Consider the following 27,277-nt stretch of genomic DNA (forward strand, 5'->3'; position numbering starts at 1 on the left):
GGCTCAGCCCACTTTCAAAACCGTTCCGCGGACCCACTCACACGTATTGCGAGGTGAAGGTGAAAGTCTGCATATGTAAAAAGTTGCATTTGTTAATTTAAAAGATTGATTTATCATAAGAAAGGCGCATTATATAGGAATCTCTGTTTGTTTTTCAGTTTTGTACATTCCTACTATTTAAAATTTACTGTACATTTATTTTCTTTCACTTTTCACAATTCTGGGGGGGGGGGGCAACTTTTTTGTGGGAAGGGGGTGCACGGCACATATTGTCACGTGATAATTTACCAGCTGTAACATATCACATGATCTCGTCCATCAACAGCAAAGTCAAAGAACGAGGAAAGCCAGTTAGCAGTCTTAAACTTGAAATTGAAGCTCCAAATACGTGATAAGTAAGCCGACATGTTACCAGTTTGGCAGACTGTAATGTAATGATTTTTATAAATTCGATGTGTTACGGAATTCCAATGTTGATCTGTCAAAAAAATATGTCGTATCGTGAGTGTGACTGGGTGTGTTCAGAGAGTGAGGTCCGAGTGTCGCCGGAAGTACCGGCAGAGTAGCTACCCTAACCTCGCTCGACGCTCCCTGTCGGCGCTGTACTCCGGGCGGTAGTCCGGGTTTCAATTATTTCAAAACGCGAGTGTACATGTAATAATAATATTTTAATATCAGCATTCTTATTTAGCGCGTATCACTGCCAAAGCAAATGCATCCCTAGTACTAGTAGTACCGGTGTGTGCTTTTAGTTTTGAAAAAGACAGAAAAAGCAAAAAAAAGAGAAAATTGCTGGCATTCGTGGCTGGCACTATTTTTTCATTTATAGTCTATATACTCATTCAAAATTCTTGGACGGCATGAACATGGTTATGGTTTTTCATCTGCCATGATATGATGGTGATTGGTTTCAGAATAAGACTGTTCACTGTACTTTGTTGAGGATTAAAATTCAAGGAATTCAAGGAGCAGATAAACTTGGCGATAAGTATGATAATAAAGTACACGTAGCTATCGTGACAGGCCACAGCAGGATTGAGTTTAAAGATAAATTCCCGGGGGGGGGGGGGCACTCGACCAAAAAAGTGGTAGGAGTGTGCCGCGGGCGAGACAAAAAACGGGGGCCTTGGAGCGGGCTTATTGTAAAAAGGAGGGTCCTCGGAACGGGCTTCGGAACGACAAATGTTTGTAAAAACGGGGGTCCTTGGAACGGATCGCCAGCGTGTAAGTTTGTACGCATCCCTATGGAACGGGCATGTGTGCATGATGCAGCTAGCCCGGCGGCACGGCCGCCGAGTGCGCTCGCGCAGAGGCGATGGTTGGACAGCGCTCTCGGCCGCTTTTCACCAAAATTGCAGCTTCAATGCGACCGGAACGGCGTAACGAAAAATATGCGACGCTTTGGAGCGGATTTCTGTCTTCCTTTTTTCTCGATAAGAAGAAAGTGCTATGCCTTGGAACGGCTTTCTTTGTTCTTTTTCTCAATAAGACAAAAATGCTATGCCTTGGATCGGAAATTTGAGTGTAAAAATGGGGGTCCCCTCCGCGGCACATACCCACTATGCATTATATACTGAGTGCCCCCCCGGGGATAAATTCCAGTTGTGGGAACGATCTCAAAATGACTTTTTACAGAATTTAATATAATGATCACCAAAGTGTCTTGTTTGTATGAATAAAAAATATGTGCCAAAGGATTCTGGAAGAAATTGTGTAATTGCTGAGAAATAAGCGCGGATTCGGTCACTTCCGCGGGTCTTTATTCCAGCAATAATAATACACTGTCCCACGTGTGCCTATCTGTGTTGGCGATCTTTAGTGTGATCGTTTTTTAGCTAGATATTATGATTTCACAAAGTTCAGTTTATGTAACTGTACCAGATCTAGATCCACGATGATATATCAATACTTTACCTTGGTTTTACAGACTTTCTCACGAAATCAGTGTTTTACTGCATTACATTCATTTAGCTTTAAGACATTCGCCTATCTATCGGAGAATCTACACGTGGCGTGTGCGTACGTGTGGATGTATATATTTTTTTACAATTACAAAATCATGTCATGTGCAGTCATCAGGTGTGAAGCCAAAGGACACATAAGGGGGTATGTTAGCCCCCTCTTTTCAAATATATATTTTTTGACAGCAAATGGGTTACATCAGGGACGGAGGGGGTATATCTTTTTTCAAATATAGTATCTTGACACCAAAGAGGTTAATTACAATCAGGAATGGAAGGAATAAGGTATATTCCGCCTTTTAAAATTTTCATTTCAATGGAAGTAAAATATTTTCATGCCCCACTTAAAATTTTTGGAAGCCTGCAGCAGTCTCCTAATACACGCATGACCAGTGGCGAATCCAGGGGGAGGGGGCACACATCCAACCCACCCCCCCCCCCCTTGAGTGCCATTATGCTGTTTTTACATAGTGCCCCCCTTTTGAAAGTCACAGCATATATTTTTATTAGGATTTGGGTTTTTTTTCTTCAAATTTTACCTGGACGAAATGAAATGCATTTTTAGGTGAAAACATTTTTTTTTGCTTGTCAAATTTTCCTTTTGGAAAATCCTGGATCCGCCCCTGCACATGACCATATGATAACTCTTAATCTTATTCTTAGTAGTAGTTCTTGACCCTTTCAAAAATTTCAGTTCCCCCCCTTCATGCAGTTGTATCCTGGACCTGCCTCTACTTTGCAGCCAAAAAAAAGGTTACACAGCTTGTAATACATAGTCATACACAGTTCCACATTTCATATCTTTTGCTCTCCCCCTTCCTCATAAGCCTGAATCTCCCCACTTTGTACTTGCAGCAAGGGTCACCCAGGTGTCTTTATACAATAATTCAGCCAATCTCGTGATCACATGACACACACACACAGCATATCCACATATCATTCAGCATTGCTTAGGTGCAGTGCAACTTGCAAATGAGTGTTGGAAGCAGTGAGAGCCAAAAACATAATCTCAGGAATAAATTAGCATAAATATGCCCCCCCCCCCCCATTTCTCTGCCAAAGACCATGATATGGCAAAAAAAAATTACAAGATGGTAGAAAAATGACATTAAAGGTCAAGTCCACCTCAGAAAAATGTTGATTTGAATCAATAGAGAAAAATCAGACGAGCAGAATGCTGAAAATTTCATCAAAATCAGATGTAAAATAAGAAAGTTATGACATTTCAAAGTTTCGCTTATTTTCAACAAAATAGTTATATGAACGAGCCAGTTACATCCAAATGAGAGAGTCGATGACATCACTCACTCACTATTTCTTTTGTTTTTTATTGTTTGAATTATACAATATTTCAATTTTTACAAATTTGACGATTAGGACCTCCTTGCCTGAAGCACAAAATGTTAAAATAATGGAATTCCACGTGTTCAGGGAGGAATGAAACTTCATTTCACATGACAATGACGAGAAAATCAAAATATTTCATATTTCAGATAATAAAATACAAAAGAAATAGTGAGTGAGTGATGTCATCAGTTCCCTCATTTGCATACCGACCGAGATGTGCATATAACTGTTTTGTGAAATGAAGCGAAACTTTAAAATGTCATAACTTTCTTATTTTACATCCGATTTTGATAAAATTTTCAGTGTTATGCTTGTTGAATTTTTCTCTTTTTATTCAAATCAAGTTTTTGTTGGAGTGGACTTGTCCTTTAACTACTTGATTGTATAGCTAAACTTCACTAAATGTATATTTACATTCATATACTTCATTTTATATGAACTAATTATGCTAATTTATTCATAAAATCATATATTCTGCTTTAAAGGGGAAACCAACCCAAATAAAAACTTGTTTTTATAAGGAAAAGAAAAATCAGACAAGTTGATAGGTGAAAGTTTGAACAATATTTGACAAACAACAAGAAAGTTATGAAATTTTAAAAGTTGTAAATATTGGTAATCACTATACCCATGGAGGCTTCAAATTGGCCGCATATGGGATGTCATAGTGATGTAAGGCAAGGACTACTCTTCCATGTACTCCAATACATATTATGGCTAAAATGTAATTTTCCCCAAAAGTTTTATTTCAAATTATATTTTTCTTCCATGTGGACATAAAACAATATACTACCTGGGTTATATTTAGATTACTGCCCCAGGGGAATGGGTACTTAGGAGAAAACCGCAAATCCCTGATAATAAAGTACATGGCCTATGGGAAAGTTGTCCTTGCCCCTTGTCATAATTTACTTACCCCGTTGCCAATTTGAAATCTACATAGTACTGGTGATCTCAATTTTAAAGCAGCTATAACTTTCTTATTGCTTGTCCGATTTCTTTCAAACTTTCACCATTCTGTTTAATTTATTTTTCTTCTTCCCAACACAACATTTTATGGCCAAGGCTGGATTCCCCTTTAATTCACTAATTAAAGCTTGTAGAGTGCTATTTAGTGCAATGTGTTATGGTATTCATTCAATGCTTTATTTGTAATGTCTATATTGGTATATTTTTAATCATGAATTAAATAGTTAAATTGATTGTAATTGAATTGAATTATGTGAACAGTATGAAGTTTGATGTAGGTCATCCCTAACACTATTCTTTTTGCTTTTTCTTCAAGCAATACAGGCTTGAGAGTTCAAGCTTAGCTACAGTTCCAACTACCATCTATACCACAGCTTCAAATGTGCACCAATTATTTAAAAGCGTAGCACTGATGTGATGATGATTCTAATGGCTGGTTCTTATGAAGAATGTTGAATATTTGGACCTGAACTGGACCTGAACATTGTTGAATCGGAAGTTGGGAACTAAAACATGGATTGCATCGCTGTCAAGAAGGCTGCCAGGGACTATTGCTCGGTGAAGAGCTGGAAGAATCGTTTCCCGATCACAAAATGGCTCCCAGGGTATTCTTGCGGTTTCTTGGTCAGTGATATTCTTGCTGGATTGACGGTTGGATTGATGGTCATCCCGCAGAGCTTAGCGTATGCCAGTGTGGCCAAGCTTCCAATCCAGGTTGGTACAAGGTCCGGTCGTGGTTCCTATTTTCTTTTCTCTTCTTTTAATAGATCGGGAGAGCATTTCATCAAAAAATTCTCCACCAAGTTGTCATAAGATCAATATCAGATAAAACCTCTGACAAGTCCTTTCATGAAATGCTGTCCAGGGGTCTGTTTCATAGAGAGATACAACTATGCAAATTGCATGGTAACTTTAGCCATCATGGCAACAACCATGGTAACAAGACGTGGCAGCCAATCACACTCCAGGTTCTATGGTGGTTACAATACAATATAAAGTTGCCATAGTTACCATCTAGTAAATCTCTATAAAACTGGCATCAGAATACATTTATGTGTCCTGCCCACGAGACATTCATGGTAAGGTAGAGGGTTGTGGGAGGAGGGGGGGGGGGGGTTCTGAAGGTATCAAATCTCTGAGATTTGTTTTTGCAGTAACCACCCATTTCATGAGAAAGTCAGTTAGAAACAAAGTCAGTTAAGCCCCTTTCACAATTGGAGGTACGACTGCTTACAACCATTGCGATTCTGTGCAACATATATTGTGACCAAATGATCGCAAACAATCGCACAAGCTATTGTGAAAGCCCCTTTAAAAACAAGGTTAATTGTCACTGTCTGTTCAAAACATTGGGCTGCCTCTGATGTCCTGAGCACTGCTCTTTTTCATATATGCTTGTCTTCTAGTACGGCTTGTATTCATCCTACATGGGCTGTTTTGTGTACTGCATTCTGGGAGGAGCTAAAGACGTCACCATAGGACCCACGGCCATCATGTCTCTTCTCGTCTCCTCCTACGGCAAACAGGATCCCGATCAGCATACTGGCATCCATGAGCCATCGTACGCCATTCTACTTGCATTCCTCTGCGGTATTATACAGCTGATAATGGGCATATTCCATCTAGGTAGGAAACTGCAGTACAACGCCAATAATAATAATAATACTAATAATAACAGTAACAATAACAACAACGATAACAAAAACAATAATAATAATGATGATAATAATAATGATAGGCAATTGTTATTATTATTACTGTAGGACAACGCCAATAATAATAAAAATAATAATAACAGTAACAATAACAACGATAACGAAAACAATATTAATAATAATGATAATAATAGGCAATTGTTATTATTATTGTTACCTGGCTTTAGCTTAGCCCGAGGTGCCTTGCAGCACTCGTGCATTAAAAAAATAATCCTGCTGGGTACCCATTCACCTCACCTGGGTCAAGTGCAGTGTGAATAAATTTCTTGCTGAAGGAAAACACGCCATGGCTAGGATTGGAACCTACGACCCTCTGTTTGAAAGACGGGGGTGAGAACCACTAGACCACTAGCCCAATCTTTTTGTCCATCCGACTCCCTAATTTTGTCCATTCTTACTTCACTCCTTGATAAGTTATATTAAAACCTTACAATCTTTAACATGAATTAAAAAACTAGAAAAATAATTTCAGGGGGTTTCACAAGTGGGGGGGGGGGGGGGGTTGGATATACATACTTATGAAATTGCCCAGTATTCTCTCTTAAACCACAGATTGATTCAGTTAGCCGAACCGCCGAACCGAACGGTAGTTCGCCGAACATGGCACTTCCGAACCGAACAGAACCGAACCGAACACTAAGACTTGGTTCGGAAGTTCGGCAAAAAAAAAAACCCGGCTTTCAGCTAATAAATTTATAAGTTTACACCCTTTCTAATCATTATATTTGCGCATTCTCTAATCTTCTTTGCAATTGTATGTTGGAAGTATGCGCTTATTTTGTGGTTACTAGATTTTGTTTTCATTTTCATGTTGACATTGTGGTTTTTATGGCCCTGATGAAGAAAGGAGATCCGATGAATGATGTTGCGCGAGCTTGCGCTATAATCATTTTACTGGCTTTCATCATCTCTCGCTCTGTGGCCGAATCGCCGAAGCATGGTAAAGAAAACCAAAACTGTACGAGTGTTCATTGGATAAATCTAATTATTTAAATATTGTTGTTTTTAGGTGGCGAACAAGATTCTTGTTTGAAAATCTTCAAAGTATTTTGAATGAATGAGCTCAATAAACTGAAAGTGAAAGATGAAGTACCATTATATTACGAATTACGATACGTGATTAAGATCGTAACTCGTGTATTGTTGCGGCGGAGAATAAAGATCTGATTGAGGTGATTAACATTATTATTGAGGTGTCGGCTCGCTACTGTCTAGTTTTCATGATTTTAGAGAGAAGTAAAGAGTTTTGAAAACGAGAGATCCAGTGAAAGTAGGAAATAAAGTGAGTGACTGTTAGAGATGGAAAGGAGAGACGCAAAACAAATGATATAGAAATGAGATGAGGTGAAGTTATCTTTTTTATTATTAACAATCAGATGAAAATAAAAATCAAACACTCATGAATGATTACGGTATAGCATATAGCAAGATCCCCTTCCCCTCGTTGAAAAGTTGAATGAAGATAAAGCGGAAACATTCATCTCTTGGGGGAAAATGACCCCCAATCTTTACTTTTTTCCCTTTCTTATCAACTTCTCAAATTAACCATAAACAATTCGATGATCACTCTACTCCCCCTGTCCCATTACAGTCGTAAAACTTTGCATCCCACTTTGTCTGTATGTTCATGGTCGATAAATCTGACCAATAAAATCATAGAAATCTCGGCAATTGCTCTTCAATTGGTGAGCTGAGTTTCGCTGGCAGACAAAGCACGTGGCTGTATGTACCAATGCGACAATCAGCGACATGCGATTGGTGGTTTAGTTCACCCATCGAGCCAATTAGCGAAAGGCGCATTACATAAGCACGCTTTCTTCGACACGCCCCTGGCCCTACTATGCCTGCAGTTCAGTGCACTGGCGCTGGCCGCCTCGTATGTGATGCAATGGCCAATCACGTTTGGCCGGACTGTAAATATAAATATTCATGAGCTCAGAGTCCCGCTACAAGGGGACTGCATGCGCTGGCCTAGCTGGTACGAGTGCGAGCGTAGTTAATTTGGCAAGTATCCAAAGTGTGGTCCAGGTATGGACGACGAGGAAGAGTCGCCATTTTAGAACTGTGAGTTACCCAATAAATCTGTCATCAGATAATCAAATTCGAGATAACAGTTGATTCGTTGAGCGCTATAACTTTCATAGTTTCATGTCAACAAGATAGAGATAAAATGGTTTGATGTGACAGAGGACACGCGAGCACATGCAGTCAATCAAGTACAAATTGTCTACCGGTACGCTACGTATACCTGAATGAACTATAACTTTATCAGTCTATCATTACCGAACCCCGAACCGAACCAATGTTCGGCAATTTTCTGCCGAACCTTGCCGAACCGAACCGAACCCGAACATGGCGCCTGACTTGCAGCACTATCTCATAGACTTCATAGACATGCTTTTATTCTCTGAATTCTGGCATTAAAAAACCTTTTGTTTTCATTAACCCTTCTTGTGCTGAAATAACTGATAGATTGAGTACGTGAATGTAAGAACAATCCCAGTCTATGACAGTGCATTTTTTAGTGAATCAAGAAAAATGTAATAATTTTTGTGTTTGTCCAGGATGTTCAGTTTGTTGTTCATTTTGGGCACTTCTGGATGGAATTCCAAGATATTCAAAATTACACACATGCTTGTTACGTGTGTAAGCAACAGTTTTACAAGTTTGTGTCAATTTGACCAAGATGTGGAATCAATGTTCTTGTGTTCATATACTATTTTGTTAATTTAATAAATTTGAATCCTACTTTCTTTATTGCGTCATTGATATTGGGAAGTATTTTAACCATTTATTAGAGCTCTTCTCCTGAACAAATGTGACTGATAAAACTTATTTTTTATGATTTTTAATTTTTTATGATTTTTAATTTTTATTGTTTAATTTTCCAATAATTGTGTACCTAGGGATAATGTTGAACTTTTTTGTTGAAAAGATTATAAAAGCTGTAAATCAGAATATGATTCTGAGTTAACAGGATATCAGGCTTGATGGAAACTTGCAGAAATATTTCGTGCTACTTTTTTTTTAACGTTGTTTTCTTTCCTACTTTTTTTAGCCTCTAATTAGTAACATAGAAAAGTTAATAAATTTTCTTTGAAAAAAAAACCCCCCAGAAGATTCTGTGCTCTTGAGTTTTATAAGACAGGCATTCACCTACATGTATATGCTACTGACATTGTAAAACAAAGTTAGATTTATTACCCTATTGCACTTGGTAATAATGTAAGTTTATATATTACTTTTAATTCCTACATAAAATAGAGAGGAAATAGTGATCAACATTTCCAGACAATTATGAATGATTTACTTTTGGTTTTGACAGGAACCCTGACCGGGTTCATATCCGCATCGGTGGTTGCCGGTTTCACTACAGCATCTGCCATCACGATTGCATTTGGGCAAGTTAAACACATACTGGGTATTCATTTCTCATCGGGAAGTTTCGCCGAGGATGTTTATAATACCTTCAAATACATTCCTGATACAAAGTGAGTATATTAGGGATACAGTAAAAAAAAAATTCCAGTTTTGGTTTGAGATAATGAGACACCACAATGAAAATTGTCTATATAGATGACTACATGTACACCTGGGGGGGCGTTTCATGAAAGGATTTGTCGGACGTTTAATCCGACAAGTCCCATTTTATCCGACAGTTACCATAGGAACAGTGCCTCTCAGCCAATCAAAATCATGGAAAGATGTCAGATCTGACAACTTGTCGGATGAAAATATTGATGAAACGCTCCCCAGGGCCCCATCTTACAAAGAGTTGCGATTTATCCAATCAATCGCAACTATGGAAAGCCAGCAAAGTCAACACAGAAAAATGCATGTATGTTCAAAAACTTTTCTAGATATGAATGTATATCCATAAATTCATTGATTTCTTGACAGTTCTGTGTGTTCTCCTTTATTTTAAAGGACATTTGGCAAATTTCCTGTAGAAAAAATTATGACACTGATGGATTTCCATAGAGTTTCAATTGATTGGATCAATCGTAACTCTTTGTAAGATGGGGCCCTGTATAAAATGAGTTTGCATAACTTAATCAGTAATTCATATGTCTAATAATTGCCTATACTTTAAAATACCTTATCAGACAAGAATGTGCTATTTGTGTTTATTCACATGATTTCATATTTTTAATTCAGTAATATTTTGCCAAAGTCAAACTGATTTCTATGGTAACAAATAGCTCTAACTGATAGGCAGATTGACCTTACATCATCGTTCATACTATGAAAGTTCACCTTTTTTAAAATCAATTTTGAGGACACATTACCCACAGATCATGTTTTAGTGTAATTGATCTTATACTGTATATATGAATTAGCAGTGCAGATTAAATTAATGAACTCATTGCTTGTGATGAAATATGATTTAAAGGATATTTCAATGTTCCTTTCTTTTGTATAGCCCATGGGATGTTCTTATGGGAGTTATTACAATTGTTGCTCTAGTTCTACTTACAGTAAGTCAGTCGATTTGATTCTTTTATTCTTTCATTCATTAAAAAAAATAAGCAATGTCACTTTTCTTTTTTCCAGATGGGTAACTAGTATTGAAACGGTTATTTGAATATAATGTACATTACATGTATTTGCGACCGATTTTCTGAAATGATGTACTTTGTTTTTGGTTATTTTTGTAGAATAGAATATGTATCCTGTAAATACCTGGCATCTCTTACATCTTGAAAAATACATTTCATATACATTTTCATTTTCAATTTTTTTTTAAATTTTAATTATATTTTCAACTAGGCTCTGTAGCAGAAAACTAATATGGCCAATCAGGATTATTGTTGCAAGCGCATTTGTACAAAACACTGACCAGGAACCAATCAGAATCATTGTTTGATATTTGAAATCTATTGCAGACCTCTGTATAACTCTGTGTATAACAGAGCTTTTTGTGTGTGTTTTTGTATTGTGTGTATTGATTTTCAATGAGGATATCATTTAAATCTCTTAAAGGACAAGTCCACCCCAACAAAAAGTTGATTTGAATAAAATGAGAAAAGAATAACACTGAAAATTTCTTCAAAATCGGATGTAAAATAAGAAAGTTATGTCATTTTAAAGTTTCGCTTAATTTCACAAAACAGTCGGTATGCAAATTTAAATTAGGAGACTGATGATATCATCCACTCACTATTTCTTTGGTATTTTATTATATGACATATGAAATATTCTATTTTTCTCCTCTTTGTCATGTGAAACAAAATTTTATTCCTCCATGAACATGTGGCAACACAATTATTTTAACAGTTTAGGGTTAAGTCAAGTTGGCCCTTACTATCAAATCTGTGAAAGTTGAAATATTGTATAATTCAAACAATAAAAAACAAAAGAAATAGTGAGGAACCTACTCTCTCATTTGCATTTATTGAGTTGTACATATACCGGTAACTGTTTTATGAAAAATAAGGGAAACTTTAAAATGTCATAACTTTTTTTATTTTTCATGGATCCGATTTCGATGAAATTTTCAGCATTATACTTGTTGGAATTTTCTTTATTGATTCAAATCAACATTTTTCTGGGGTGGACTTGTCCTTTAAATGTAAACATCACTGTATGTCAGGAGAACTCCATAAACTTTGCCGTGCATTTTACAATTCAACACAGACATTTATTATTTGGGGCGAAGAGGTTGGCAGATAAACAATAAAGGTATTAAGGTAATCCTAAATTTGACTGTTACTCTGTATGATAAGAACTATTTTCTCTTCACTCTTCATTCTTAATTAGGTGTGAAAACTTGATCAAAAGTATGCTGTTTGAAATGTCAAGACAAAACAGTTCTTTTCAGAGCTTTTACCACGAGATAACAAAACAGTATTTTTCAGGACTACATATGCCTTCTACATAATGTATCCACCATACTTTTCACCCTGTATTATCAATGAATTTGATTTCTTTGTAATTTTGTTTGTCAAATGATTTGGGAATCCTCATTCTCGTTTTTTTTTTCATCAGCTTATTCAAAAAGATACTGTTACATGGGAAAAGAAAGGTTGGCAAGATGCTTCCATGGCAACCAAAGTTTTATGGAAATTCTTATGGTTCATGGGAACAGGTAATTATCTATTTCTCTGTAAACTTTCATGCCATATTAATGATTTTATGATTAAAGAAAAAATAGCTTGTGTAAAGCACTTGACACTAGACTAGAGAGTGATGTCTATATTAAGTGCTTGTATGATATTCATTTATGTATTTTATGTGTTAACTTTATATTTCACAAGAGATTTAAAAAGTGTGTGTTATATCTATCATATCGCATGGATCAGAATGCGATACTGGAAATATCCCCCCCCCCCCATAAAAAAAAAAATGTCCATCAGACATTCAAATTTTAATTTCATGAATATTGTTTAATGTTTAACTATTTATATTCATATGACATGTTTTATTCAGCCTATGGCTGGGACATGCTTTCTCCTAATAGACTTTTCTGTTAATATGCATCACAATATTTTAACTTGCTATGACATGTGTACATGAAGTCCACAATTCTCCTACAGTGTAACTAGCTCTTTGACTACCGGTACTGAAGTATAACATGATTGAAAATTCTATTTTATTTTGTGGAGAAGGTTTACAGTTCACCATATGTAATATGAAGAAGGGAAAGGAAATACAGGCAGAAACATTGAAATGGAAAGACGAGAAAGGATGCAAAAGAGGAAAATATTTCATTTTATGAGAATGGTTGCGTGTGTTATCTTGGTACATTTAAACAAAGTCAATGGAATAGGTTTATAGAATAGTTTATGACATAATATAGACTCATATTTACTTTTTCACCCTGTGCCTTTCACAATGTCTTGGTTGTAGTATGTTGCATGTTTGTAGCCTTATCAAAAACTTTTAAAAATACTTGAAAATACAAAAATATGTCTAATATTACTTTGACTGTTGAAGTATATATTGAAATGTATTGATTTTATGACAATGAATGTGTGCTTTATAGTGATCAAGTTACATTTAAACAAATTCAATATAATGGAGTACAGACATGATTTTGACCCATCTTCATTGTATACAGCTCGCAATGCCTTGGTTGTAGCATATGGTATGTTATTACCCTGGCACTAATTTTCTTTAAGAATACTTTGAAATATAATTTATTATTTGTTTGGCCTGTGCCTGGGAGGCAAAAAGCGAACTGAATCACTATGAACCGCAGGTCTCTCCTCCCGATATAACTGATCGGGGGGAGTGCAGGTGGACCACTACACCAGGGTTTCCCCCTACTCTTATACGAATAGTGCAGTGGGTTCTTAACGTGCAAAGGTGGTGACTGTACTCTACACGGGGTCTCCATTTAACGTCCTATCCAAGGGATGGAGTGTTTTCTATTGTAATATAGCCTGCATCTATGAAACATGGGAGAGACGTTTACACACGACGCACTGGCTTCAGTCATCCGCCTGGGGTGGACTCGAACCCATGATCTTTGGTTTGACAGGCAGACGCGTTACCGACTGAGCCAACAACGCTCTCATTTTAATTATTATAATAATACTTCTAATTAACACTTTTACTGCTGAAATAATGTGCTTGAAGGTACATAAAAAAAAAATCACCATACGATAATGACCAAGTTTTGCCTATTCACCCTATACAGCTCGCAATGCTTTGGTTGTTGCATGTGGTATGTTAGTGGCTCTGGCATTGGAGTCATCGGGTCATGCTGACGTCATCACCGTGACGGGCAATATAAACAGTACTGGACTTCCTTCGTTCAAACTCCCAAACTTTCATCAACCAGATATATTAGGGGTAAGTTGATGTAAAGATGTCACTGTTGAGTTCAGGGGAGCGTTTTATCATTCGTCCATCATTTGGTGTCTCAACCATTTGTCAGATCTGACAACTTTGCATCATGGTAACTGTCAGATAAAACATCTGACAGGTCCTTTCATGAAATGCCCCTCAGAAAATGTTCCTAGAGTTTTATCCAACAGTTAATAGTAACAGTCATTTGTGCATTTCAGTCAATAATGAGCAAGAAAATTTGTCAGATCTGACAACGTGTTTTATGACAAATGTTGATGAAGCGCTTCCCGGGGGTTCTTAATTAGCAGCTTGCGTACCGCTTTTGCGCATCAGACTTTATGAAGTGGTGCGTGCATGTCGCTATGAAAATATGTAGATTATCATTTTTATTTTGTTTTTTAAATGTGTTGTATTGTACCTTGTTATTTCCATTAATTTTAGCAGTTTAGGGGCCTCTTAAAAAGGCTAATTAAAAGGCCCTTAGCTTATTCAAAACTTCAAACACCAGAAGATAATGAGTTCAGTCAAATTCTTACTGTCCCAATTGTTATTTACAGTCTGATAGTCTCACACAATAATCGGATAATAATGTGCAAGACAATAAGATTTTTACAAATTGTGAAAAATGAATAAAAGCTGTAAGAGTCCTCAGATTAGTTGCAGCATGAAAATAGAAAGTATGTGTGATAATAGTTCCCCCAAAATCATTTATTGAGGTTTTTTTTTCATTAGTGAAAATATCTTGCCCCTTGGAAGCGTTGTGGTGTAGCGGTTCTGACTCTCGCCTTGTAATCAGAGGGTCGTGTGTTCGAATCCCACCATGGCCTAGCGTCCTTTGGCAAGGCGTTAATCCACACTTTGCCACTCTCCACCCAGGTGTTAAATGGGTACCCGGTAGAATGTGAAAGCCTACATATTTAGTATGCCTAGCAATTGAGTCTTGGAACTCTTGTTGGAATGCTCCCCAGGGAGTGGAGAAGGTGCATACATTGTATGCGGGCATGCAAGGATCCGATGAACGGGGTAATAATATATCTGTAATGCGCTTTAGAGACATCGTTCTGATGTATTAAGCGCTATACAATTGCGGAATATCATTATTATTATTATTACATATACACTTTGCAAAGTTATAACCTTATTTTTTTAATGGAAAATAAAATGTGTTTTTCTTCTGCATTTAATATGAAAATAGAAAATTTTATTCAAAAACATGTTCTGCCATAGCTTATCTTTTCTTTTATTGAAGTTGCACTTGTTTTCTCTTGTCTCGTGTCTTTCTCTGTAGGTTTTCAACATTGGCATTGCATTAGTACCAATTATAGGGTACTTTGAATCAATTGTCATTGGAAAGGGGTTTGGTAAGTTGCTTGTTAGATATTATGGTATAGGCAACATTCGTTTAAAGGGGAATGAAACCTTTGGAACAAGTTGGCTTTTGTGAAAACAGAAAAATCAAAGAATAAGATCAAAGCAATTTTGAGATAAATCGGACAAAAAATGAAAGAGTATGACCATTTGAATATTGCGATCACTATTAAATGCTATGGAGATTCTCCTATTGGCAATGCGACAAATATTTGTGACGTCACATGTAAACAACTTTCCCTTTGATGGACCCCGAAAATGTCTATGCTCTTTCTTAGGGTGATACAAACTCTTTATCCATAATGCATTCTTTAAAAATATGTATTACATGCCCTCCTAAAGAAAGAATACATGATCTTCTGATAGATGTGGTAAAAGAGGCATTTTAAGTGAAATATATAGAATAGTAATGGGAAAGTTGTTCACATGTGACATCACACATCTTTGTCGCATTGCCAATAGAAGGATCAACATTATAATAATGATCTAAACTTCAAATGCACATAACTTTCTTATTATTCATTCAATTTTTCTCAATCTTTTGTTATCTGTTTCTTTGATTTTTCTGTTTTTGCACAAGCTATCTTGTTTGAAGGGTTTCATTTTCCTTTAATAATCTCAAGTATGTGTAGATAGTGTAATGACTGCATCTGAATTTCCACAAAATGTAATGTGTTTCAATGATCACGCTTTTTGTGAGACTTGGAAGGGGGTGGGAATAGGATAGGGGTTAGAAATAATGAAATTCATATACATGTACAACTATGAGTCACTTAATTGAATTGTTACTCATTGGATAAGTCTCCGGACTTTGGACCAAGAGGTCTTGGGTTTGAATCCTACCACAGCACTTGTCTCCTTTGGCAAGGTGTTTATCTACATTTGCCACTCTCCACCCAAGTGTAAAATGGGTACACTGTAGAAATTCATTCTTTAAATGCTTGAGTGCCTGATAAGAGTAGCGGTGCTAAAGTGGGGATAAAGGCATGTAGCGCTTAGAAACATTGTATTATGCTATGTGAATGTTGCATTCTATTATTTCAATAAATTTTAGTAGCGTTGTTCAGTATGAACTTAACACACCTGGAAAATCAGAGATACAGTATCCAATGACAGTGAGTTGAATTCAAACAATTATTAAAAAATAAAATACAAGAAAAAAGGTAATCACTCTACATTTTACAGGGTGCACCATTTTTAATCCAAAATTCACAGGGTGTGCCCACACCTTCCACCCCCAGATCTGCCTCTGTATTAATTATTTATTTATTTATCTATTTTTTTTTTTTTCATTTATTTTTTTTATTTATTTATTTATTATTTTTTTATTTATTTATTTGTTTAGTTAGTTATTCATTCATTTACTTACTTACTTACATGAACTTATTTACTCACTTACTTAGTTACTTATTCATTTACTCACTTACTTAATTACTTACTTAGTTACTTAGTTACTTACTTACTTAGTTAGTTACTCACTTACTTATTTACTCACTTACTTACTTATTTGTTTCTGCATGTCATGACAATATACACAGTGTGACCATCACAAAAGTAAATATAATAAATTTTACATGACAAAGATGGATATGATCATTTCCATAAATGATTGTAGGTAAGTGGCAGACATGTAGCGGTATGACAATATAAGCAAATGCTTGAGACGTTGTCACACCTTTGGAAATATAAAATACATATAAGAAAATACTAAGAAAGTCAAATGAGCTAACTAATGATCATAAACTGAAGCATTTGTTCGTTCACAAGCTGCAAACGAAGCCATGCTTATTTATCACCACATCCATCAGGATGTACCCAGTTCTGTTGGATACTGTACATAAGATATTACAGTAGGATTTCATTTTGAAATAATACAGTTTATTACCCCTATTGATTCCCTTTTTCAGCTCGTCAGAGTAACTACAAAGTTGAGCCAAACCAAGAACTTGTAGCAATAGGTAAGACCTTACACCTGATTTACAAATGGTAGTGCCCTTTATGATATTTGTATACAACATTCTTGCACAGTAGAACTAACACTTAAAATTGATGTAAAACTAAACAAAATTTCAGTTAAATAGCTCGGGATATTTAACATGTATCATTATGAGTAACAACACCTATGACTGAGTGTAGAGACATAATGCCATTAATGTAATAGTTTTGTGGGACCCTCGTATAACATTCCATTTTAGGAAAAAATATAATCATCTGGAAATTCATTGTGATTCTTGCACATTTTGAAAATTGTTTGAAAAACATAAGTCTTTTGGTACAAGTTTTCATATTTATCTGTACGAACTATAGAATGCTTTTATATAGGGTATTGCATCTCATAGCTCGTACAAAATCAACAAACCACTCAAGGCGTTTCTTGCATTTTCCAATATGCTGGGCAAATGGATATATATATGATGTTTTTGTTTTTAAATGTTTTATGGTTTGATGCGGCTGGGAATTGAACCCCAAGCCTACTGCTGTTGAATGAACACTTAACCACTGAACCAATGTGTCTGGTACACATTAAAGTGAATTGTTCTATTTTTTAAGCATTCTTCTATTCCATGTTAAAGCCATATGTGAGTAGACAGGATATCGTTATTTAAGTCATTTATCTATTGGATTATAGTTTATTTATAATTGATGAATGGTGTCTATGTTGCATTTGAGCATTTTCCCCTTTTTTCTAATTATCATGAGAAATCGCTTTTGCTTATTTTTTCTTCTATTGAAGGTGTATGCAACATAGCAGGCTCCTTTGTGCAAGCATATCCAGTAACTGGTAGTTTTTCCAGGCAAGTATGAAATAATGAAGCATCATGAAAATATTAGAAACATTAAAATGAAATAAAAAATATGCAGAATTGATATTTAGGTGGTGGCTGTTACAGACATGCCAACCGTTCCCTTTTTAGAGTATTTGTATTTTAGAGTATTATACACAGTGCACGACACTAGCGCAGGTCCGACGGTCCCAGACCGGTAAAAATCACTAGTGTTACTGGTATCTCATGTAGGTAGTGGGTGGTGGAACAAGAGGGTAGTTACAAGAACAAGAGGGAGAGGGTAGAAGATCAGGAACAAATTTTGATACGGTCTTGAAGGAAATTAAGTTGACCCAGTTAAAGGTAAATACCAGTTCTGGTAATGATCCAAATGAGTACGAACATAATTCAATCAAATGACCACCCAAGTGTTTGTATATATACCCAAAAAAATATTTACCTAATGGCTCTGGAAAAAAATGTGTAATCGCTGAGAAATGAGTAAAATAAGCTCGGAATGCCATCAAATGTCGGGTATTTTTTCAAGCAATATTTATACACTGACCCACATAAGCCTTTTTGTATTAGTTATCAGAATCATCGGTTTTCAGATAAACATTTCATGATCTCACAAAGATAAGTTGATTGCAATGTAACAGATCTAGATCTCTGATAATATATTGGTAATTAATCTTGATTTTAAAGGCTTTTTTATGAAATAATTGTTTGCTGCAATTGCGTTCTTTTACCTGATTCACAAGTTACAGTTTTTGTCTCACCTGCATAGCAGAGTGAGACTATAGGCGCCGATTTTCCGACGGCGGCGGCGGCGGCGTCAACACCAAATCTTAACCGAAGGTTACATTTTTGAAATGACAGCATAACTTAGAAAGTATATGGACCTAGTTCATGAAACTTGGCCATAAGGATAATCAAGTATTACTTAACATCCTGCCTGAGTTTCATGTCACATGACCAAGGTCAAAGGTCATTTAGGGTCAATGAACTTAGACCATGTTGGGGGAATCAACATCAAAATCTTAACCTAAGGTTAAGTTTTTGAAATGTCATCATAACTTAGAAAATATATGGACCTAGTTCATGAAACTTGGACATAAGGTTAATCAAGTATCACTGAACATCCTGCATGAGTTTCACATCACATGACCAAGGTCAAAGGTCATTTAGGGTCAATGAACTTTGGCCGAATTGGGGGTATCTGTTGAATTACCATCATAACTTTGAAAGTTTATGGATCTGATTCATGAAACTTGGACATAATAGTAATCAAGTATTACTGAACATCCTGTGCAAGTTTCAGGTCACATGATCAAGGTCAAAGGTCATTTAGGGTCAATGAACTTTGGCCAAATTGGGGGTATTTGTTGAATTACCATCATAACTTTGAAAGTATGTTGGTCTAGTTCATAAAACTTGGACATAAGAGTAATCAAGTATCACTGAACATCCTGTGCGCATTTTAGGTCACATGACCAAGGTCAAAGGTCAATGAACTTTGGCCATAATGGGGGTATATGTTGAATTACCATCATTACTTTGAAAGTTTATGGATCAGACTCGTGAAACTTGGACATAAGAGTAATCAAGTATCACTGAACATCCTGTGCGAGTTTCAGGTCACATGATCAAGGTCAAAGGTCATGTAAGGTCAATGAACTTTGGCCACCTTGGGGGTATTTGTTGAATTACCATTATATCTCTGTAAGTGTATTGGTCTAGTTCATAAAACGTGGACATAAGAGTAACCAAGTATCACTGAACATCTTGTGCGAGTTATAGTAGTTTTCAAAGTCAGCACTGCTGCTATATTGAATCGCGTGATGCAGGTGAGACCGCCAGAGGCATTCCACTTGTTGTATTATATCTTTTCATGTTATCTGTATTAATATGTGGAATTATTGAGAATGCCTTTTGACATATTGTTATTTATATGCTTATTCATATGTTAACTTACTTCAATATTTTTTGCAGCCTTTACTATTAGGTCTGTTACTATTGTTGTCCTTACAGTATTATACTGAATTGTATAACCGGTCCCATACACATCTCACAGCAGACTTCACCAGTGCCTCGGTAGCTGCTGCTTGAGGTGGTTTACTTCAGTTGGTCTAATGCCAATCCAATCCAATTGCCAACTCGTCTACTATCATTTGGTCTACCATCAGTTCGTCCAATATCCACATGGTCTAATTGCCATTTTGTGCACTTACCATTTCATCTGATAACCAGTTGGTCCAATGGCCATTTAGTCCATATACCATTTGGTCTTATAATATCTAATTAGACAAAGTGTTAATTGGGCAAAATGAATGAAAATAAAACTAGTATTAGACCAACCGGTTATGAGACAAAATGCTCATAGACCAATTGGTGATTAGACGAAGTGATGATTGGACCAAGTGGTTATTGGACCAAATGGTTGTTAGAATTGTTGATGGATGGAATAGCATTAGACTAAATGAAGTTAGACCATGTGGTGAGTGGACGAGTTGGCAGTGGACGAATTGGCAATTTACCTTGAGGTGACATGAAAAACTCAATAAATCAAAGTTAGTTCCGATGCCATTTGCTTCCTTTTATGAATCCAGGACTGCTGTGAATTTCCAGAGTGGCGTCCGAACCCCCGCTGCGGGTATCTTCACCGGTGCTGTGGTGATGTTAGCCATAGCATTCCTAACGCCCCTCTTCAGGTTGATACCGGAAGCCACCCTCGGTGCCGTCATCATTGTAGCTCTTATTAAACTCATTCAGCTTCCCATCATCAAGAGTTTGTGGACAATTAGAAGTGAGTGTTGGGTGACAATCCCTCGATTCCCAACAGAATCCTGTAAAATGACCACCCAAATGTGTATATGAAAATAAAACTAGTATTAGACCAACTGGTTACGAGACGAAATACTCATAGACCAACTTAGTGTCTTAGATCTAGATCTACAATGATGGTGGAAATTAACCTTGATTTTATACTTTCTTGTGAAATCATCATTTGCTACAACTTCATTCCTGTAGTTTTAAGATTATACTAACTAGCCACGCAGGTCGACCAAACATTGCATCCAAATAATGATTGTCTTTATTTCTTTTCTACAGAGTTGGACCTTCTTCCGTATGTAGTGACACTGCTCGCTTCGTTGGGCCTTGATGTTGCGTATGGAACGTTGATCGGTATCGGAGTGGATCTTGTCATCTTACTCTTCCCCGTGGCAAGACCGTCGATCAAGATTGATTCATCTCATCAGCTCAATGATCTTGAGTTTTCATCCTCATCACAATCACACCAATTACAACAGGTCAGTTTCACAGCAGTCTATGAAGTTTGGCCTTCTGTCTTTCTGATGAAGGAAGAATGAACAATCTTTTATGCTAGTAAACATAGTTTACGTGTTGAGTGCACAAGTCCGAGGATAACGGCAAGGTGAAATTGATATTGTAAGGTTGAAAAGTTGATAATTTGACGTGACAAGATCACCAATTACAAAAGTTAGTTTCACAGTACTCTGTAAGAGATAGTGCAGTCTTCTTTGCAAATGAAATTAGAAGAAAATTTTGATTTATTATGATATTATGTAAATGTTGAATGTAAAACATAACAGAGCTACGTCTAAATGCTAAAGAATGGCAGTGAATGAACTTGAATTGATTGTAAAAAAAATTATATGATCATAGCTATGTTGCATAGTTTCTACTTAAACAAAACAAAATTACATCACTCTATTTGAATGAAATAAAAAAAGGAATATTTTGCACCTCATTCTCTTTCCCATCATCATCATCATTATCATCATCATCTTCATCATCATTGTTATCATTATCATCATCATCATCATCACCATCACCAGCATCTTCATAATGAAAATGAAAAATACAACAAATAATCGATGACTAAATAAATAAGAAAACGAAAATTTAAATTTAGATAAAAAAAACAATTATGATGATAAAAATGTAAATGAATGTACTTAAAAGTAAAGAAAATAGATGACAAAAATTGACCAAAAAAAACACAGTATGATTGCAGTTTTGTTTCTTGGACTAAAAGAATGTTACTAAAAAAAGTCTTTATATGTATTAGGATTCCATCTTTTTCACGTTTGTGAATCCAGGTCCGAACGGAGTCCATTTCCGTGATCACAGTAGACAGTAGCATCCGTTATCCATCTATAGATTATATCAGCGAACAGATCACGCAGCTGAGTTACTCTGTGGACCATCCTACCAAGCTGGTCCTGGACTTCTACCGAGTTAACATGATAGACTATACAGTGGTCCAGGGCTTGTCTGATCTCATGGTCGACCTGAGGAGAGCCGGAGTCAGAGCTGCTTTCGCCAATGTCTTGGTGAGTTTACGGGTCTTTGTCAGACACCTAGCTTAGTCCCATTGAGCGAGCTTTTCTATAGGTGTACTAACTGTTATGTAACCATTTTTGTCATAACCTTCATTTTCTGAAATTCTCTATTTGTCATGGTTATTTATGCCCGGTATTTATGAGGAGTGGAACGTATGTAGAACAACCCTGTTGTAACAAACTCAACAAGTTTAATCGTATTGTAAAAAGCACTAGATCCAAGGGCTGGTATGCTGAAAATGAAACCCAACTGTAGTTAAACTGTAGTTAACATTAAAGTAATCTTAGTTCTCCCTTCTACGGAATGCTAGTGTTAATCTTCCTTGTTCAATATTCATGATAGATAGCCTACAATGCATGAATAATGCATGAAATAATTAACAAAAATTTATGGTATCTTCATCATTCTATCTTTTAAATTTCCTTTGAAAAAGGGGGAAGGAATGTGAAACATTCTGGATGAATGAAGTGACAAGAGGCACCTCATAAAAGTGTGGTCTGAGCTAACCTCAGTTTCAACTATAAAACCGTGCTATGAGAATACCCCCCAAAATGTTTTCATAACTGATGTTTGACTGAATAATATATATCCAGCAATAACCCTAACAATCCTGTACATGGTTGACTTGTGTTTATTTAACTTATTCTTGTATTCCTCACAGACATTTAATTTATATGTTGTTGCACATTCATCTTTTCTGTTGTTGTTGTTTTCTTGGGTTTTAAGGTGCGTACCATTCAGATATGAATATTTTATCTGTTTTATATTTGCTTAGCCTTCGATCAAGGAGCAGCTGAATAAGGGAGATATTTATCAGCTTCAGATATACGACACGGTTCAAGACGCCATCTGGAGTCTAGCAGAGGACGTTGGAGAGGAGAAACTTGACCGTGAAAACAGTGGCGTGAAGGCGTAGATCAGAGACCCCAGTTTTCCATTTTCTTCAATGCCAGTTCCGTGATCTTCAGGGTTCCAGGAATCACATTCTGTGTTTATCTGTAACATGTATGATGGGGAACCTTAATTCTACACACTTTGTTTACAAACGGTAACAATTATGCCAATTTGAATATTTGAACAAATTATCTTGCACTGATTTGTGGTAAATATTCTAAAGATCCTTTACCAAGAAGAAAATACCACTATTCCCCATGATACAAAAATCCCGCTGTGTTTTCTGAACACCTCTTGATTTTTGCCGCCCGATGTACAAGGGGTCCTATAGCTACGCACTCGATTTATCATGCAAAGAAATAGTATTTCTCTGTGCCTCAATTTATAAAATATGTTTATATTATTGTAGAAAAATATGAAATTAAAGTGAATATAACTCTGCTGGTTTTCTCTGCACTTAGTGATTTATTGCAGGCTCTGTAGAAAAATTGAATAGGAATCGTTAGTCACACTGCAGTCACAGTTCCGTACTTAAACACAGAGTGCGCATTTTGCCATTGAAATGGCATGCGCAATGAGTGGTTCGTAGCTTTAGGACCCCCTTACCATACAAAACATGTTACAAAGCTATTGTAAACATATCTGAGGAAATCTTCAAAGTTTCCATGCAGATAAGGCTTGGCAAACACATGCTAAACACTATGAACTGGGCTCCGTCTTACATAGAGTTACGATTGATCCGATCAATCTTAACTATGGACGGCCAGCAACGTCAACATCTATTTTGCATATTTTTTCAAAATATTTCTTAGCTATGATGTATATTCATGCATTCATTGTTTTTTTGAAAATTCACTGCACTTCTCTTTGCATACAGAGGATATTGTGCAAGTTTTTCGAAGAAAACAATTATGACACTGATCGATTTCCATAGAGTTACGATAGATCTGATCAATCGTAACTCTTTGTAAGACAGGGCCCAGGTTTGATGGGCTATTCTCCACTTTAATCTGCAGTTTCGTTTTATTGTGTTTCCCCACATTTTCGCATTTTCATTGACGTCTTTGCGCTGCCATCTTAGACCCTAAAGCAATTGTCTTGCATGAGTTGGTGATTTGCAGCTGCAGCATCTCTGACAGCTCCGTTTACAGGTATTGCTATATCTTCTAAGGGAGGATGCTGTGAGATTATAACGTCATATGCACAATGTCTCTTCAATTTTTTTTGGCCTGGAAATTTTTTTTTCATGAAATTCTGTGAGCTCTGTGAAAATTTTCTATTTTCGGTTTTGCGGAAAACTGGGGGGTGTGGCATGAAATTCTTTTGTTTATTACTACGTGTGTGCGTTCTCCGTTTTTTCTGTCCACTCGACAAAATTTCTTAGGCAACTGAATTATTACATTGTTTTTTATGATTGAAATCACACTTAATTTGGCCATTATTTGACATGTTGACAGTAAGAATGATTTTGAAGGTAAGATGTCTTTCATGAGAATTTTTATACACTTGTCAGTTTCGACTAGTTTGAAACTAGATGTATTCTATATATGTACATGTATAAGTTTTTAGTGTTAAAATTTGAAGATATTTTCATGTCAATTGGTGTATGTGGGAATCAAATTGAGCCTGAATCTTTTTATTCCTTTTTTTTTGTTTTCCATTTAATAATAATTATGATGATGATAATATGCAACATTTATACAGTGCTTAATGCAATGTTTCTAAGCACTGCATACTAATAGCACTCATGGTATAATATTATTACTTAAATATTAATTATGACTTGCCTTTCCCCCTTTTATGTGTTCAATAATCATACGATTATTAAATATTGACAGGCCTTGAGGAGAACATCAAATGTGTTGCCCGCACCAGAATCATATTGGCCCAAGTCTTTAGACGAGGGCAATATGTTTCTTTAAAGGGCAATATATTTGATGTTTCCCGAAAGAAGAATCAGTCAATATTATTACTGTTACCTACAGCTGTATTATATGTTTCAAGCTATTATTTGGAACAATATATATGCCTGTTTACTCAGCACTACTTTTGATGTCAGGTTATCAACAAAATTAGCAAAGTAATCCTTGCTAAGCGATTGTAACGTAAATTGTTACCACGCAGTCGCGCATCATGCATGGTGCGCACATGCACTTGACACGTAAAAATCTTGAGCTTGGGTGTGATCAGCTGGGAATGCATATGCACTGGTCGCGCCTAAATTATCTACGATGCATTGGTTCACAAACTTGTTCCAACCAGATTTCGCAAATACTGAAATTAGCATTCAAATCGGCTGCTACTGCGCAAGCGCAATAGCAGAAATATGGCCAATATTGCCCTCTGTTTTTGTACAGTATTCCCATGGGCAAAGCCCGAGGAAGGCAACGTGGCAAATGTCTACCCTGTTGGTGTCGGATCGAAAGTAGCGAGCGAAATGTGACATTTATTTATCTGCTATAATGCCTTGTACAGGTAATAATTTGGCTTATATTTCACATAAAACACTAATAGCTTTAATATTCATTTTCATATCTGAAATCACTATAGAATATGAAATAAACATTTAATTGTTTCCTCAGCCATTATTTTATTGATATCTTTCACTAAGACAGATAAAGACTTAGATTTTTCAGATTACATATACCGGTACTTCTAACGGAGGGGGATATGATATATTATTGAAAGTAAATAATCACATAGAATAACCATTGTATTTTTTATACTCCATGGCCCATATTTTGAAGTCTGGTTTAACCTAGGTCATGGTCTAATTCTGTGTCAAATTTATGGGAAGCTTAAAATAAAAAATTATATTTCTGTGTTTTTTCATTTCATCATGTTGGTTAAATTTCCAATTCGTCTACTGCCAACTCATCCACTCACCACATGGTCTACTTTCATAATAGTCTTATGCCATTCCATCCATCAACATTTCGTCTTAACAGCCATTTGGTCCAATCATCACTTGGGCAATTCCATAGGTTGGTGGACATGAGCTCAATGTGTCTTTGTACATATAGCCCATCTGAACCCTAACGTGAGTAACCACTTTAAATGCACCCCTAGTAAAAACCATTTGTTCTTTATTTTTTGAATTATATACAAATTTGTCTCCCTAATATACATGTACTTCTTTGAAATGGATATAATCAACTTTCATAAAAGCCTTGCATGAGGACACTTTTCACATATGTCCACTTTTCATTTTATGCATGTCCAAATCATGTAACATGAGCGACCGACACATTTCAAAGATTTGCCAGGAGCATAATGAAATTTCCCAAGTTTTGTTTTTATACAAAGGATAGTCAGAGTGCGTACTATGTTGTGATAAAGAGATGTTTAGTTCCTATCAATAATAATGGAGTTACAGCTCCAAGTATGAGTCAAGGTGTCTCCAAATGTAACGTGAGTAACCGTGGAATAGCCCACTTCACCATTTCGTCTTTGACCATCTCGTCTCAGAACCAGTTGGTCTAATATCTATCTCATTTTCATTCATTCTGCACAACTAACAATTAGACCAAATGGTATATGGACTAAATGGATATTGGACCAACTGTTTATTAGACAAAATGGTGAGTGGACGAATTGGCATGAGACCATGTGGATAGTGGATGAACTGATGGTAGACCAAGTGATAGTAGATGAGTTGGCAATTGGACGAATTGAAAATAAACCATTATATTATGCCCAGATGGTAATGAATGATCCGAGTGATAGACGAGTTGATAATCAAACCTGTACTTATAGAGATTGTGTCACAATTGGCTATCCAAAGTTAAACAACAACTTAAGATCAAAGTTTTGATTAAACCTGAGTGCAGAATACGGGTCTGTGTGTGTATTGTTGGTGAAAAGCATCCTAATTACCCAGAAATTTATTGTACATTGAATGAAAGAGCGTCATTCATCATGTTAGTACTCAAGGCACCTCTGATTTTAAAACAGTTTAAATAGGTGATTATCTTATATTCAGTGTACATTTTTCTCTTCATGAGAATTAATAAAGATTATATTTTGATACTTTTATAAGAGAAGAAATCAGAGAATCGTTTTTATTTTGTTTTCTGTGTCTTGGTGTGTAGCGATT

The 27,277-nt window shown here is 36.1% G+C and overlaps 1 protein-coding gene across 1 annotated transcript; it reads left to right on the top strand.

The window, feature by feature from the left end:
* Positions 1-264: 264 nt before the first annotated feature.
* On the top strand, positions 265-27,214 carry LOC129269034 (sodium-independent sulfate anion transporter-like). The gene is made up of 14 exons (XM_064105210.1): positions 265-395; positions 4,594-4,991; positions 5,684-5,903; positions 9,318-9,483; positions 10,416-10,470; positions 11,981-12,080; positions 13,635-13,789; positions 15,075-15,147; positions 17,062-17,112; positions 17,889-17,949; positions 20,529-20,725; positions 21,031-21,230; positions 22,044-22,277; positions 23,063-27,214. The coding sequence occupies exons 2-14, from the start codon at positions 4,791-4,793 to the stop codon at positions 23,201-23,203; spliced, it is 1,854 nt and encodes a 617-aa protein (XP_063961280.1). The 5' UTR covers positions 265-395; positions 4,594-4,790; the 3' UTR covers positions 23,204-27,214.
* Positions 27,215-27,277: the final 63 nt, after the last annotated feature.

Source organism: Lytechinus pictus, chromosome 10 (genome assembly GCF_037042905.1).
Source record: "Lytechinus pictus isolate F3 Inbred chromosome 10, Lp3.0, whole genome shotgun sequence".
NCBI lineage: Eukaryota > Metazoa > Echinodermata > Echinoidea > Temnopleuroida > Toxopneustidae > Lytechinus > Lytechinus pictus.

Coding starts and splice junctions, on each gene's coding strand:
- LOC129269034 (XM_064105210.1), top strand. CDS start 4,791: ATGGATTGCATCGCTGTCAAGAAGGCTGCCAGGGACTATTGCTCGGTG. Junction 10,471..11,980: donor TTGCTCTAGTTCTACTTACA/GTAAGTCAGTCG, acceptor TTTTTTCATCAG/CTTATTCAAAAAGATACTGT. Junction 20,726..21,030: donor GAGTTTGTGGACAATTAGAA/GTGAGTGTTGGG, acceptor TCTTTTCTACAG/AGTTGGACCTTCTTCCGTAT.